Raw genomic sequence first — 16,598 nt, 5'->3', positions numbered from 1 at the left:
TGAATGTTGTCGTATTGCATTGCATTTAATGTGCAAGCAGAAACGAGCTTACGGTCACACGGTTAGGCGCGCCTAATGAGAAAGTTTATCGAGCGTTTATTGCGTAGCAGCGGGAAGCTTCGCCGCGTCGCCAGAGGCAAGAGGCGCTCCGCCGCCCGCAGGTGTGCCGCGCCCCCCGCCGCCCCTCGCCCACCCCGCTCGCCTCCCGTCTCCCCACCGCGCACCGCGACACAGCTTTCTTTCGTTCGCAATCCGCCGCCAGTCGACTGTCAACCACGGAAGCGAGCGGTCGTCCGTACGCTCATTTCGCAAAACGCCGCGCCAACTGTAAACACGACGCACTATCTGAGTAGCGCTTCCGTTCGCGACTTAACCTGAATTCAGCGAAACATTTTACACCTAGTGTCGTGTTGTGCCAAACCAGTGGATGTTTTGATAACCGTATGGATCGTGAAACGTAACTGAACTTCCAATACATGTAAATGTCACTAGTGTCGCGCGTATGTAGCGGTGTGGTGTTCGCCGGCGAGTGCCGTTGATCAGATCGTGCAAAGAAATTGTAGGCATTGTGGTATTGTGCGAAACGGGTTCCTTATGCTGGAAAACGTCTCAAAAGCTACCGAATCTACATACGGCTACTGGATGTAGCTGGTCGGTATTCAACCGGCCTATGATCGCTATCGTGCCGGCATCATCAAATACAGTTTGACGTAAATGGACTCTGCTCACAGGTGTCGCATTACCACGTCCACGGAATGTCAACAAACGATTAAATATTCATTTGATCAGCAGAGCATATTGCCTTTATGCGCAATCTAATCCTGCTAACTCATAGCTGTAGTGAATTACCTTGTAGTCTATCTGGGAACATTATATGGACTAAAATCATAAATATATTTATCTAATTAGCAGAAATCATAATATATTGATAAATAGAAAATATTATCAACATTTTCAAGGTTGGCCTGTGTACCAGTATTATATTTACCTAAATGCTCCAGCATAAATTGTTTACCAACATATTATATGAAGCCTGAATTAAATTCATTTGGGATAACAAGAATACCGCTCGTTGTCACGAACTTCCAGTAAACACAAGGAGCAACTAAATTAAATCTTAACAAGATCCTTGAATACACCTGAAATTCCTGCCTCTATCCAGAGTAAACCTCTGTGGAATCTGTGCTGTAAGCCGAGCTTGTCAATGCTATCAATTAATGCCATCGAGGTGGTGCCCTAGTTAGACAAAAGGCGGCAAACAAGCTATTACGTTGGCATAGAGGGGCGATTTGGAACGCTGTTATTGGCTCTCCACTAAATACCAATACAGAGTACTTATATCCATAAGCACTACGATTATCTATTAGTTATGGATTATGAAGATGCAATATTGGCCTGAAATGTAATTTACAATTTAAAATGGCAAAAGAAAAGCAATTAGCAACAAAAAAGGCAAAGAATATTTAAAGGAAAATATTTAATTTGAGCAAGAACAGAATACCTGGAATATCTGAAATTCAGATCTTGGTAGGTTGTGCTCCTATTTCTTTTATTACACTACGCATAGACGTAGTTTCAATAGCCTTTAAAGATATTAAAGTTTTAGATTTATAGCTCCGCGCCAGCCTTTTCTAATTTGTATGTTGGCTATCGCATTGCTTCATAAAATAGAAAATCTCTTATTTATAGATGTTCAGTCTTCAATTATTTAAATTGTTGTGTTTGTAAATAACAAAGTAGGAACTTCTAATATCATAAACTTGTCTAATTCGTTTAACTGTAGTCATGATAGTAGACGTCAAATTAATAAGACAGATTTCATTTCATCAAAGTGTAATTACATTATCCAGAATTTCCACCGCTTGTTCTCTAATTTTAAGCAAATTGCTTTCTGAAAAGTTTGTGGCTGCTTCGTCTTTCCATTTTCTTTTAACATCAGTTTAGTTCATAACTGAGTGGTACATCCATAATGTAATTCATTAAGGCTTTGTGTGTTCACTACTGAGTTTGCGGTCTGTTGCTGCAGGTTGCACTCAAACTTCAACCTTTGTGGTCCTTAAACTTTACCTCACATAGCCATTCTCAACTCTCAAGTTAATCTTCTACTTAGATTGTTTTAATGGCACAAACCGCAGCCTGTTGAGTTTAATTTTCTCCGTTTAACTTAAATGACGTAATATCAAAATAAATAAATGGAATTTATTTACATTGAATAGCCGAATACACTACATTGATTGTTTATATAAAAACCCGACCGAATTTACGTCAGGAAATTCATCGATTAGATGAAGTGATAAGCTTACTTTTGTATTCGCTTTTACGATACGAGAATAAATGAAACTGAATGCAATAAAATTGATATTGTCATGTTTACTGTTACAGTACCGGGCTTTTTAGGACATTATCCACTCGTGATCTTGAAATGAATAAGTGGCTATAACAATAGGCATGATTGCGTATGATTGTTTAAATTAGTGCCGCGGAGCGTAGTAGGCTCGAGTGAAAGGCTTACTTTCTCCAGCCCTGCGGCCCTCTTGTACGATGTAGCTCTATTGCAAAATTTCACACTCTCCTAACACCGATAGCTATCAATTACATTGATAAATAGTTTTAGAAATCCTATCTCTTACACTTTCCTTTACCTTGTTACCGTTTAAGGATTTTGCTTTGATTAAGCTTATCTATTACCGTTTGAATAATATGTAATGTTTGCTTATTCAAAACATTTAATTTGATTAAATATTGAAACACAACGCTAAAAACCAGAGAAGGTTGTTTAAAAAGTACGCACTCGTTCACAAATTGGGTGTAAGCGTGCGGATGAAAAAATGTGTTTTTCTCATGATTGGCGCAAATTAGCCAGAGTGTCACGGTCCGATGGGCGGCCGACATCGAGAGAGTTTTCATTACTCTTTTCTACCTCACGTATGTGGGTCGTCACGAATCGCTTTGTTGCTCCCCCATTTTGTTTCAATATAATTCCCTCGATTGCCGTGACTAGATTCTTCATGGTTACTTATCTGTTTATTAGGAATCACTTTAAAAAACTCATGGAGAATAGTGTACAAGAATACTGCAATAACTACAAAGCCTTAGCTTAATTTTAGGCACCCGTTTAATAAACGCCTAATTGCTAATTTAATTCTGTGTACTGAAGCGATAAGGCAATAAATAAGTCCAATATAATGGATCTGTAATTTCTCACGGGCTGACGTACGTGAACTTAAAGCTAACTTACGATAGAGCTGCGCCTAAGTATGGTTTACGCAAGAAGCCTTTTGCCTTATGTAAGCAGTTTGTGATTCTTGTGAAACCGACCGGTGCTTTCGTTACATAGAGCTGGCCATCGACAAATTACTAATAATGATTAATGAATGCGTGATTCTACGGTCCATAACTCTATTTTCGTGATGGTATATAAAATCTGTATAATTGCTTGATATTGTCAACAATACTCAAATAAAAGGAGGAAGTGAGTGTGATAACAAAGATAAGCGTGATAAGCAATTTCTCTTTTTGAAGTTTGCTAACAAAAAGTCACGTAGCCACCTGTTATAAAAAAAATCAAAGAGCATAAATATATAAAGGAAAGTGTTAGATTATCTACTTATTATTCATTGTATTACGTTATCGTACTGTCACGATAACAGTAATCGATACAGATAATACAGCAGTGATAAGACAACTCTCACTGAATTATTCCTTGAGCGCGGTATCACTGAAAAAAAGACAATTTTAAGTATGTTTTGAGCACACGGTCACGATACCAATGATTATCAAATTGAATAAAAAGCTGATTTGAAAACTATCAATTATTACGAACTAGTATATTCACGAAAAGGGAGTAAATATCGTATCATAACATTTATCTAGTATGCTACGAGTAGTTGCAAGTATAGAGCCGTAGTTGGCACAAATTGGGCTCTAGCCAACGTTGGTTGCCAACTGCAGCGAAGGGGCTGCCCTTTCAAGCGATTGATTTTATCAACCAAATCATTTTTGACCTAAAAACTCGCGATTGAAAAACAAATCAACATCGACCGATTCGCAGGCCATCGGAACGATACAATAAATGTGCATTAAAACTATTGATGATGTCCCTGGGAGCACGCCAAGTAACTGTGCCGAAAGAATTCAACCATAAGAGTTATTGTGAACGTAGTTCATAAAACAAGCACACTCATATATTATAAAAGAATCAACTGGGTGACAGGCGGCACGTCATGAAAAGTTCATCGTTTAAGCTGTGCTATCAAGTGTTGGGTACTTGTTATTAGACCTTATTGAATGCTCGTCCTATTGGGTGGCCGCCAGAAAACACTGCCAAATATTTACAGCGTTGTCACCATTTGCTAATGCTAGAACTCTGGATTGAAGCTTCAGTTTAGATTGAACTGAATACGAGGAATTCCTTCAATACGAACGAGCGTGCCTAATAACTATCGATTCTTAGAATAGGAAATAAGTAGAAATGTAATCTGCAATGTTCATTTGCTTGCGCACTATTCAAATTGGAAATTAAATGGAAACCTGAAGTAGTTCAGATTTTTACTTTAATTTGATTTTTGATTAGCTGTTACGGTTTGTAATTGTTACATTTGGGGTTTGATTAATTAGGGAAGTGTCGGCGTTATGGTCGTTGAGTGGTGAAATGTGTATAATGTAGGGAGCGCGGCCGCGAGTCAGGTGGGGCAGGTAGCACGGGGGTGCGCGGCCGCGGCGGGCGGCGGGGACCTTCCGTCGACAACATCTGTCACGGCAGCTGCCTACCCCACGATCGCACGTGCGACTACACCTATTATTTAACTTGTTCTTTTTTCGAGAACTTCGGGAAGTGTCACGGAAGATTCCGACACCCGTCTGTCGTGTAGTTCGCTACCATTTTAGTGTTTGAACTTTCAAAACGGCGACGCAATTTCGCCATCACGTGAAAAGTTGTGTTACATAAAAAGTGATTATTTAATCACGTTTACAATAACTTATCACTAGGCTATATACCTATAAAACAGAATATGATAAGTAATCCTTGCGCTCATGTACACTTTGCACGTGACTTAAATACGTAGAAGACAAACTGAGCACTAGGAAAAGATCGCAGGCACCGATTTTTAATATGTTTCCACGGGCGCACACGTGACGTTTGTTTACCGGCAGACTCAAGGCCACGTGCATTATTGCGACGCTATTCCGTGCACGTAAGCGATGGATAACGCGAAAAAATGTACCAACCGAAGCTGAAAACATCCCACCTCCTGCAATACATTGTTATTTGAATGAAAACGCTAGATAAACAGATCAGAAAAACTAAATCGTGCTGTTCAACGTGATACAATAACCACAACAGATTTTCTTCTGTAAACAAACAATCGTTGAATCATCGTTCCGGTGGTCTCGGATCATACAATTCCCAGGAATTCTGTTTCGAGATGCGAATCGAGCTAACTGTTCAAAGCAGTTAGGTTGGCGGATTAATTTGATTGATGATGCAGATTACGGTCCATCTTGTTGAGTTGATATTCTAAACTTACATCACAATCATTTAGTTGTTAACAAATCTTATTTACATTTGCTAACAGTTATTAGATAGTTGTGTTCTATTTCGACGATGCATTGAAAACTGTTGGGTCAAGATGACGTCTAGGTTGTCTGAGAACAACGATCAATGCGTCGTGTAAACACGCGAGCGACGCAGTTAAAACTAGACAATAACAGGCCGTCAATGTGTTGATTAGGTCTACGAGTTACTAGAAGCATAGGGGATGAAAAACAATAGCGCCAACTGAAATCGCCCGACGGCATTGCACCTTTGACCCGGTAAAGCCGCAATGCAGCGCTCTCGCCTACACCACACCGAAACTACGCTTTATGTTTGTTTACCATCACATACATAATCGCACCCATATCTCAATAAACTCACTTCGCAAATGACCGCAATAATTTGTCTCGATTGCTTTTAAAGCCCATTAGTCCATTACATTTAAAATCATAAATATTACACATTTAGTGTTTTATGTATTTTTAAGTGTCATCCCTAAGCGTTATGTAAGAGGAGTCGTGACGCAATTACGATCGATTTCACAATTCAGTTATGTATGTATTCGGTTCAATTCGTGAGATGACATTTCAATGTTATAGGTCACTACAGTTGCGTATTAAGTGATAGAGATGAAACGCGGCAACATAACTTGTACGATAGTTGTTTTACGACAGTGCCTACTCTACGTTAACTTGCGAAGTGTATAAATACATTCGCCAATATTATTAGTTGCGTGTCAAAATTGTAAAGTATACAATGATTAAGTGGTTGGCAAATGGGCGATTTGTATGTCTTGGTAAACATCGTGTTCGGACTAATTTCGCTTCTAAGAAAGCCAAATTAGTCCCAACTCGACTATTGTATGAATAGATACATTTAGTCTCTAATCAGACCTGTATCTATTCAAAGCGGATTGTAACACGAATATTTTGACAACAGGACCGGATTACAGACGAACGCTGTGATAACTCCTGTGATGTGCGAGCCAGCCCACGGATATTTTTATATGTGATTTACTAGTGCCCAGTACAAACCGAGTACAAAAAAAACGGATATTGTATAGAGATATTTTTATTAGTGTTATTGGAACTATGAAGGAGGAGTGTAAGTTGTGTAGTGTTAACGGGTGGGGCGGGGGTGCGCAGACGCCGACAGACTTTTCGATATCGTCGCTGATGAGACCGGCGGTGCCGCATCCGCACGTGGAGCCGAGGCCCGACGCCGTGCTGCTCTCCACAGTGCGGTGGTACAACTTCAAACTAGGTGACTATCCATTGTATACGCTTCACGATTACTACGCCAGCGGTGAGTATCGTGCACGTAGCCGTAGATCGCACTTGCCAATTAACACCCCTACGACTAACAAGTAAGTTGATAAAGTATCGCCTCCCACTAATAAACTCACCGCTTTAGATAATTAACGATAATTGTTCATTATGGTAATTGTGGAAATGTTTCCTTCATGTGAAAATACTTTAGCATATTTGTTTATCAATGTTCTTTATACTGTTCTTGTAAATATACAGCGTCCTCAAATAAATGTGATATTTTTAATGCAATCAATCTCCATCTCAATTTTTAAATACGTTTACAGTTTTACGCCTCGTGTTAAGGAGTAAAAATAGCGCTTACAACTAATTTATTGTATTTAAACGATGTTGAAAGATTAATGAGAACAAATCGGGAGTCTTTTGAGCATAGAGCAATCGCAGCTTGTGATGTGCTCCTCACAAACGCTAGTGAAGTAATTAAAATAACAGTTAACAATTATATTATAGATAAAACATGTTTGATTCTATTGTGTATTTATTATGTATGTAAATAGGTTCAATTTAAAATTTGTACGAATTTATCTAAAAATGCAATGAATCATTTTCTGTCGCCATGTGTAACATTAACTTAAATTTTATCACCTTTATCTGAACATTCATAAATTAGAGATTTCTCCCAAACACACAACTCACTGCTTATCATGTTTATAACCGAAAATTACTTACACGAGCCATAAATAGCTCCGTACATCATTAAATTAATTATCTGATTCCCGAGATTGCTCCTTACCGCAAGTTGTTTTTGTGCTACTACTTGACAAGCTACTCGTACATTATGGATGCATAAGGCATAATTTGCGTCAATGCTGCTTTGTTCATAAGCTAATATCTTACTACAATTGTCCGTGGCTTGGCTTTGTTAAAGATACTGCGCAATGATCTCATCCAAGATGGAATGTTCTTTTTTTTTTCAATGTATACGGAACCGTAAAGCTTTAAAAAAACGCGATATTTAATTCCCCGCGTTAAAATGCAGTGACGTGAGTCACCGAGCAAATTATTGACGCAAGTTTTATCAACAGTTTTTGCGCGCTGTCGCTACTACATATGGAAAAACAACTGTTGTCAATGGTTCTGTGATACGTGGGAAAACTTCACTCAGAATGTATGATTAAAATTTATCAGGTTATTCAATATTTGAACACGTTAATATATTATTATCAACAACACGATTATGTCCATAGTAAAGTAATAAATACTCCAAGGGAAAACGTTTATAAAATCCATAAACATTCATGAATTTTAACAAGCTCACGCACACATCGACTCATTCGACTCATGATCAACGCTCGGAACTTGATGTTTAGAAACGAATAACCGTTTCTGTATCTTGACAGAAATGTGAAATATTTGTGCAAATTTGCGATTACTCGTAGTATCAGACTGGTACCGCGGGGTTAAAGTATAAATCGAAATTGCAAAATCTTAAGTTTTATCAAAAACTTACGCGGCTCTCGACAAGTTTAAATATAAACTATCGACAAGCTGGCGTTTAATATCCGGCTTTTGCTCCATTCATACCCAACTACGTATTTTTAGCAAGCCTAGCCATTTAAACATTTTATCGTTTTTGTTTCTTAGTTGCGAAAACTGGGCAGTGATGTGATAATGAGATTAAATATAATGCAATTTGACATTGGGACTTCATCATTTTTTATCGGATAACAGGCAGAAACTCACAACAGGTATTAAAACGTGATATAAATTGACCATTATTTTGTGCTTTGAAGTTTTGAGTATAATGTGACATTTCTTTAATAAAGCATTTATTCGCCATTGCGACTGAGCTTTTATGCAGTAGAAAGGCTTCCATAAAACACAGAATCATGCAAATGATGTCGGTTGTTATCTGATTTTCACGACTTGTTCTGGTGCACTGTGCAGTCACATCTTGTATAAAGGCGGCTTGCACACTAAAGAACGTTCATTAGCTTTAATTGAGTTCTGTGAAATATTTTACTATTAGAATTTGTAAATTGCGACGACAAGCTTAAGGCACCGGCGAGCGCTAGATGCATTTATCTAGTTTATTCCAATGTTATCGCAAATTATACGCTAGCACGATGTCAGCCGACCTCGCACAGATCCGTGAGCGAATCCGGATCTATTTGAATGTCTCTTGTCACTTGTAGATTTATTCGTATCATGATATGGTACTGCGATTCAATAGAATAATATTCTTGTCATCGCAAAACATTTAGCCTCGAACAAGCGGACGGTAGACAGAAGAGTAATAGCCGACTGGCCCACATATACCAGACTTACATTGAATAAGCAAGGCATGCTTCACTATGTTTTGAAGGAACAATTGCTGAGAATAAATTGAATAAAACCACACAAGATTTACTTACTCATGTGTATCACGTATACCAATAAGTTTAGATATTCAAATATGGACTATCAGATCAGATACTAAGATTACATTTATATATATTGTAGATAAGCTATAAATATAAAGTAAAATTACGAGTCACATGCATTATGTCAGTCAACAATAGAGATCACAATCGGCTTTCTAATAACGAAATATTATATTACTATCATCGACGTACCCTGCCCACTGGAAATAATCAGATTGTCCAGTGATAACACCTAAAAAACTTAGTTACTGTGTACATTTAACGTAGTTTTAAGCTTCAAAATGCACACAATTGTAACATATCAATATTAGCTTCTACCCGCGACTTCGCCGCGGGAAAAGATTTCTCAGTGTAAAAAGTATCCATCCATACTAACAAACTTACATCTTTATAATATTAGTAGAATATCCTTATCGACATCCATATAATTCGTGTCAACATCTCATAAAAAAATAATTTGGCCAGAAAATTCTTTCACCGTTGATAAACAAATTCCTCCGTACATAAATACCGGAAAATTATCTGGTTTCTACAATAATGAAATTTGTTACGAACACGAGCTCACAGCAATCGGTTTTATTAGCTTCATTTCTCACACTACAAACAGAGTTCTCCAAAATCAAGCCGAACTAGGTACTTTCTAAATAAATTTTCTCTGGATTTCAACCACTTGACTCAGGATCATGTACAATGTTGATGGTGGATTTTAATAGGCTATAAAACTTGACTCATTACTTCGTTCGATCGTTTCCCTCACATTTAAACTGTCGTCAAACATTCAGTACATCCTGACGAAAACAACGTGACCGTTCTTAGAATCAGTAATACACTTACTGTGGTAATCGATAAGCCAGTTAAATTGGGGTTTAATGTTTACATTGAACGATGACGTCACTGGTACTCCCCCAGGCGCGGTGACTCACAAAAATCTCACTGCATACAATCTTTCCCGTACTCTTCTCTCCCTGTCTCCCGTATAATAAAGTTGCACGAGTGAGAGGGATAGCGCGAACGACATTATCGCTCTTATTGCTCCAGGAAACGGTCGGAGAATAATCAACTCATTGAATTAATTCACACGAATCTAGAATCATCCGGAAAGTGGATTGTGTCTCTGGATTTTATTCATTCATAGGTGTTCTTTCATATTGTAATTGTATTCAAAATAATTTAACTAAACGTTTTTCCTGTATATTATACGTATATTTTACCTTATAAAACGTGGCTTATTCACGTACATGCTAAGTAGGCTTCAAGTATGTAACTAATATTTACATACATATAAAATAGGAGCGTTGCTTTAGTATTGGTATCTAAATATTTATTTGAGTCATGATTTTTTTTATAAATATTTTATATTCGTTGCTTTGTTGATCATCGTCTCTACATTTATGCAAAAAAATGTAAGCTAAAATAATAGCAATATTTAAATTTGCCCCAATTATAAATCAAATAAAGTGTTTCCGAGTGTATGAGATCAGTTCAATTGAAAAAAACAGTAGTGTAACTGCATTGAATACGTCGTGTGTTTAGAGCTTCACCCGTCACTCCAGGTTAGTGCCGCCTCTCGCACGTTGCTCTACGCGCCCGCTGTACGCTTCTCGAACTGTCGGTTCTCGAACGTTCATGTTTATGGGAACGAAATACTCTAGAAACGTTACTTGACTCCGAGAATATTCGATTCATTATTTATATTTAGTAATAATTTAAGTATATTACGTTTTTCGTATCGTTATGTATTTCTACTAAATATCAGAAATATATTGAAAGAACTTGAGTACATTATTTCATCATCACAAACATACCTAATGTTGTATAGTTTTTTTTTATTGCCATAATTAAAAAGAAAAGAGTTACTTTTATATGCCAATAAAACAATTAAAAAGCACTAAATGCAAATCAACATAACACATCCGGAGTAGCAAAAATAATTAAAGTTGGTATTGGTAGAGCAAGTTTAGTAACACGTATTAACATTATGCCGAACACTAACGAACAGAACCCTTCGGTACACGGCTGAAGGGCCGTTGGTGGCCGCGCGATGGGTTATAAAAAGTTAAGTAAAACAATAATCAGCCGAGCGGGCCCCTTTAGCCCTTCGCCCTCTCATTTCAACCGTAAACATTAAACACCCGCTATGCCTTATGCATAAGCTTTTTTATAAGTTCTACAAAAAACCGTACATGAATACTTGAAATATTGTCTCAAATTGTTACCGCAGTAAAGTTTTATGATATAAATTGTGTTTTTCCATGTGAATATAAAGTTTTTCACTTTATCCTTAGCTTAAAGACAGGAAATACTATAAAGTAGTGCGAGAAATGCTATGATTATAATTTCAGGCACTTTTATATTCATGTTTTTTCCTGGCAGTAGATTGACGCGTAATTTGAACTTAAATAGCTTCTTCTCTCACGAATAATAACACTAATTGCCTCATATTAAAATACTAGCAGTCCATCAACATCACAAGATCAGTTTTTGTTATAACAATAAAGGTATTTATTTTTGTTTTACCACGCCATTTATAAGGGCACGTTAATGAATTATTTATTTAGTGTACCGACTGCGGCGGCTTTTGCAATGCCACGCATTGAATTATCGATATCATAAAACATTACGACCACTTATAACTAATAGTTGTTCGACGTCGAACTGTAATATTAACTCATTTGTCCATTTGTCGGGCAACTGTTCCATTTAGGCGTGTCTGTCAAAATTGAGCAACTACTAAACGCGTTTGTGACAAATTAACCCCGATCATTATCATTGTAGGACTGTCTTATTGGTTCGATTAAATATTCGTAATTAAATTTATAGAGTTCGTTTAGTAATAGAGTGCATAATATAGACAGTTTTGAATTTATTTGCCTGCGGTTGGCACAAAGTTATCGATAAAATCGTATAATAAGTAACTGACTCTTCTTAATTACTTAGATACATTACTGAATTTACATAATATACAAACGGCAACAAACAAAATATCGAAACACTAGTATTAGTAGAAACACTAATGAAAAGTCGATTCTAAAACGTCTATCTACACTAATATTATAAAGCTGAAGAGTTTGTTTGTTTGTTTGTTTGTTTGAACGCGCTAATCTCAGGAACTACTGATCCGATTTGAAAAAATCTTTCAGTGTTAGATAGTCCATTTATCGAGGAAGGCTTTAGACTATATATCATCACGCTACGACCAATAGGAGCAGAGTAGCAATCAAAAATGTTACAAAAACGGGTAAAATTTTGACTTATTCTCTCTTACGTGACGCAAGCGAAGTTGCGCGGGTCAGCTAGTCAACAATAAATAAAAGAACTTTTATAAATTGCTCAGTAAGCAAGTTATTGATTTGAATTAACAAAACATTGAATCAACATGCTACAATTCCCATAAGCATCGATGAAAGCACAAATGCTTCGCAGTAAAATCCGTACAAATTACAGGAAAGGAATATGTTAGAAATTCTCAAGCACGTAATTGGTTAAATGAAAGGCTATCGTCGTGGGCGGACAATGTAAGCAAACTGCAAACCAATCATTATTACGTATGCATGTGCCTCAACAAGGAATCCATTAAAAACGTAATATCTTCACGTGGGTGTAAATAGACATGTCAATCAGTTATTTGTTTTGTAGTTGTTTCTGAAGCTATTATTGACACTTTACAAATCTCAAAGAAATGTTCACTTTTTAAACTAGTAAAAGTATTCTGTCAGTACTCTTACTATGACATTTTGAGGAAAATAAAGAGTTTAATTCAATATTAAAGTTAGTTAAATGTACATTCTATATTTTTACACGAGTTTCCTGCAAGCATACGAAACCGAAACGGAAAACTCTGAAATAAGTTAAATAAAATAAATCAGTGTAAAAATAATGAAAATTCAGTAGGTGACTTTTCGAAGATTTTTTTCGCAAATTTGCAAGAATGCTAATATAAAGATACCTTTGTTTGCTGCGATCGTCAAAAGAGATTTAATCTGCTATATTGGCCGGTCTGACTCACGATTTAGGGATATAGAATTCACTCTGAATGTGGTAAAGAAACCCCACTATTCCTAATAGGTCCATTTAGACTGACTGGTTTTCCTGTAATATTGACTTGCTGATACACTGAGGTACTTGAAACTAATAAATGATAACAATTTATTAAGCATATGGGGCCGTGGTATCTACCGCTAAATGTTCCTATGTCTAACTAGAGTTTAAAAATGAACGTTCGGAAACATGAATATATTTCCTCAAACTCTACTTTTATAGAGCACAACTTTTTACAGTGTATTAAATATTGAAATTCTCCTTCGATATTTGAAGAACCTGAAAGTATATAATACGAGGGTAACTGAGAATAATACATCACGATTTCAATTCATAACGAGAAAGTCTTCAGACTATAGGCTCAGACAGACTTTATCCTACGCGACTGTAATTTCCGACGTCATCTGAAATTGAATACGTGCTCCTAATTTTATTAATGCATACGATATACCAGTTGTTAGTTGTAATTCATTTTCCTTGAGCTTTGCACGATTGTTTGACAAGGCTGTATTTTGTTTCAGGTAAGCCGATCTGCACCTGCAGTTTATGTGACAGTATGCCTCGTACCTCGACGTACGGTGAGTTTCACAATAACATTAAAAAATGTTACAGCCTTGACCTTTCCTTCAATGTTTTGGACAACGGTTGCAAATTACGAAGCGCAATTTGCATATTTAACGTCAGTGTCTCTGTAAGGGAATGTTGTGAATATAATCGCATTAACCGTGTTTTCAGCCTTTGTCCAATTGAATCCTCGGTGCAGTAATCAAGTGGGTACGAGAGTGGGTCAGCGGGTCGTTCCGTCCCGGCGCGCGCCCGCCCGCATCGTCCCGTTCCCATGTTACATTATTCACTAATATAACTCGCACGATAAAAACTACCAATAAATATATCAACCCCTATGTTTACGCGCCAAATAAACATTCAACTCTTTTGTTTAACCCCCACGATACGACCCACTGGTATCCGACCACGTACATTATAAATTCGAACAACGTTTGCTATTCATTTGTTTCCCGTTTCCTTATTTGTTTGCACCTGAGATTATCATTATGGGATCTGTGAAATCAGTTTTGCACGTGATGTATCTGACGAAGTCTCGTCGGTAATTATTCAACGACCTCCACAGCTTATTTCTATGCATTTGAATTTGACAATCGCAGTCACAATTACAATTAAATTGATCGTATCCTTTCACATTTCAATGTAAACCATAGCCGATTGCGTTTCGACCTTCAGGAGCGACGCGTATCATGTTTCCCCATATCTTAATCATACAGTGCTCCGTATTTAACGTCATTTAATACCGCCCCAATAAACCCGCCGCTAATCGCTCAGTTAAATGTTGACGGCAATTTAATTTCGTCAGTGCTCGGCGGTGGCTGGCGCAACCCTCGGTGAGAGGAAGTACGCACCGGTTGCTTCCCTCGGCAAACTTGTACGCGAGTCTTCTCCACTATCGTTCAGTTCCATCGAGTGATTAATAAGTAATATTAGTTGTTGGCCCGCATGCCGCATCGTGTACATAAATAACGTTAAAAGGAGTGGTCGGGGCGGCGCGTCACCGCTCTGCTACACACTCCTACACCCAATCTATTATTTCATTTCAACTACTATAATTATAGCGATTCTAGTCGTGTCGCAAGCGGCACTTTCTCGATTGATTGTCGATATAATTAGCCGTAGGGAATCTCATCAGTTCACATTGACGAGGCAATCACGGCGTCGCCACCCACGACACCTTTTTATGATTTGAATAAAATCCAGCTTACTCTCCTTTTCGGGGTTTTTATCGTTTCATCTGGCAATATAAAGTATCTATTTTGGACTGTGTTTATACATCGATGATGGTAGAGCAGTCTGTCGCGTTTGTTATCGGCTTGAAAGCTTCATATGTTCACGAGAACGTAATACGTTTCTGATATATCAGTCAGTGAATGTTCATTTTGTTCTTAAGGAACAATTTAATTAGGCTAATGAGCACGTTCTTTTGTTGAAGCCAGTGCGATCATAAAAATAATATAAGTACTTGCCCACATTAAATAAAAAATAGAGGCGTTAAAAACGTGTTTAAAAATAGTGATTGGGGTTACCAGTCTATATTTAAACACACCGAGACACTCATATCTATTTACTAACACATGTTCCTTGCCTATCATTCATATGGTTAATTGGTTATTAATGACAAAACTTTAGCGCGGTATTGAGTGTTTTATTATCCTTACTGGAAATACGATTACTGCTTGTTGAAAGATTTGCTATATTGCAGTCTCTTTCGTGTTTATTAAGTTTTTTTTTTACCATTGACTGTGTTTACCAGTGCCTGCCTCCAAAAAAGTGCGCACTTAATTATTTCCTTATACTTAGTTAGATGTGATCTCATAGCTGTTATCTACATTTGTATTATCAATATCCGCACTCGTCTAGATAATGTAAATAATGTACCTATGCGTTATGTAAATCGCGTTAATTTTTGCGAAGGCCGTGGCAAGACCTCGCAAAAAGCAGATTCGACCTCGCGTTTATCATTGTCGTGATATCTTGATACGCGCACTAACTGCCTTTTGATAGCTTTACTTCTGGTGCTTCCTACTGTCCTGGTTAGACGCGTACTTGCGTTCCACAAAACAATTCATACCATTTCTAGTGACCATTTAATTATTTAAATGTGGAAAAAGGTTTACGCCAGTAAGTGCATTTTTTGTATTTTTTTTTGTGGTTGTTTTTCAATTGTTTCGTTCGTTTATTTATTTGTTTGTGATCGCCCATTCATCGTTTATTTGACCTTGAAACAGCTGATCATATTCGTCACGCGTGTTGTCAAATCATAAATCAAGAAGTGTGACATGTTGCGAATTGTTTTTATTCTTTGTGAAGTTTTTTCGCACTTCCCGGTAGCGATTTAAATTATTATTTTTATGAATTGAAATGAACGTAATTATATTTTCTGTCTTCCTTTGCCTAGCTAATTAATGATTAAGCGTTTAACAAAGTAACAAATTAATTTAAGCATTCATAACGAGTACATTTATTTTAAATACATGTTAATTACACCATTTATAAACTTATTGCCTTCAGTACCGAACAAGAGTTATATCTAAGATTCATTCTGCTTTAATACCAACTTCACTGAGAGGAAAATGTTAAACAAACAAGGATATTTTAAACATACCTACCTTCTTATTTTATTCTTAATCGCGTAATAACAGCAAAAAGTTTACTTCACAATAAATTCTCAGTGTGAATTTTACAATAATTGCCAGTTATTTCTGTTTCCAATTATTTATTAAATTGTTTAATACTAACTAGATCTTATATTTAAGGCAACATCAA

General features: G+C 37.0%; 1 protein-coding gene across 2 annotated transcripts in view; it reads left to right on the top strand.

Annotated features, from left to right (window-relative positions):
- Positions 1-16,598, top strand: part of Hers (Histone gene-specific Epigenetic Repressor in late S phase) — a 190,886-nt gene that overhangs the window by 148,558 nt on the left and 25,730 nt on the right. Inside the window, exon 5 of one of the 2 annotated variants that reach the window (XM_076120484.1) lies at positions 13,787-13,843. The exons of the other annotated variant lie outside the window; for it this stretch is intronic. Coding sequence (XP_075976599.1) covers positions 13,787-13,843 — 57 coding nt within the window. The remainder of the gene's footprint in view (positions 1-13,786; positions 13,844-16,598) is intronic. 2 annotated transcript variants of the gene reach the window in all.

Source organism: Anticarsia gemmatalis, chromosome 12 (assembly GCF_050436995.1).
Source record: "Anticarsia gemmatalis isolate Benzon Research Colony breed Stoneville strain chromosome 12, ilAntGemm2 primary, whole genome shotgun sequence".
Taxonomy (NCBI): domain Eukaryota; kingdom Metazoa; phylum Arthropoda; class Insecta; order Lepidoptera; family Erebidae; genus Anticarsia; species Anticarsia gemmatalis.
The sequence above is the reverse complement of the archived record's forward strand: the minus strand, read 5'-3'. Positions and strand labels throughout refer to the sequence as shown.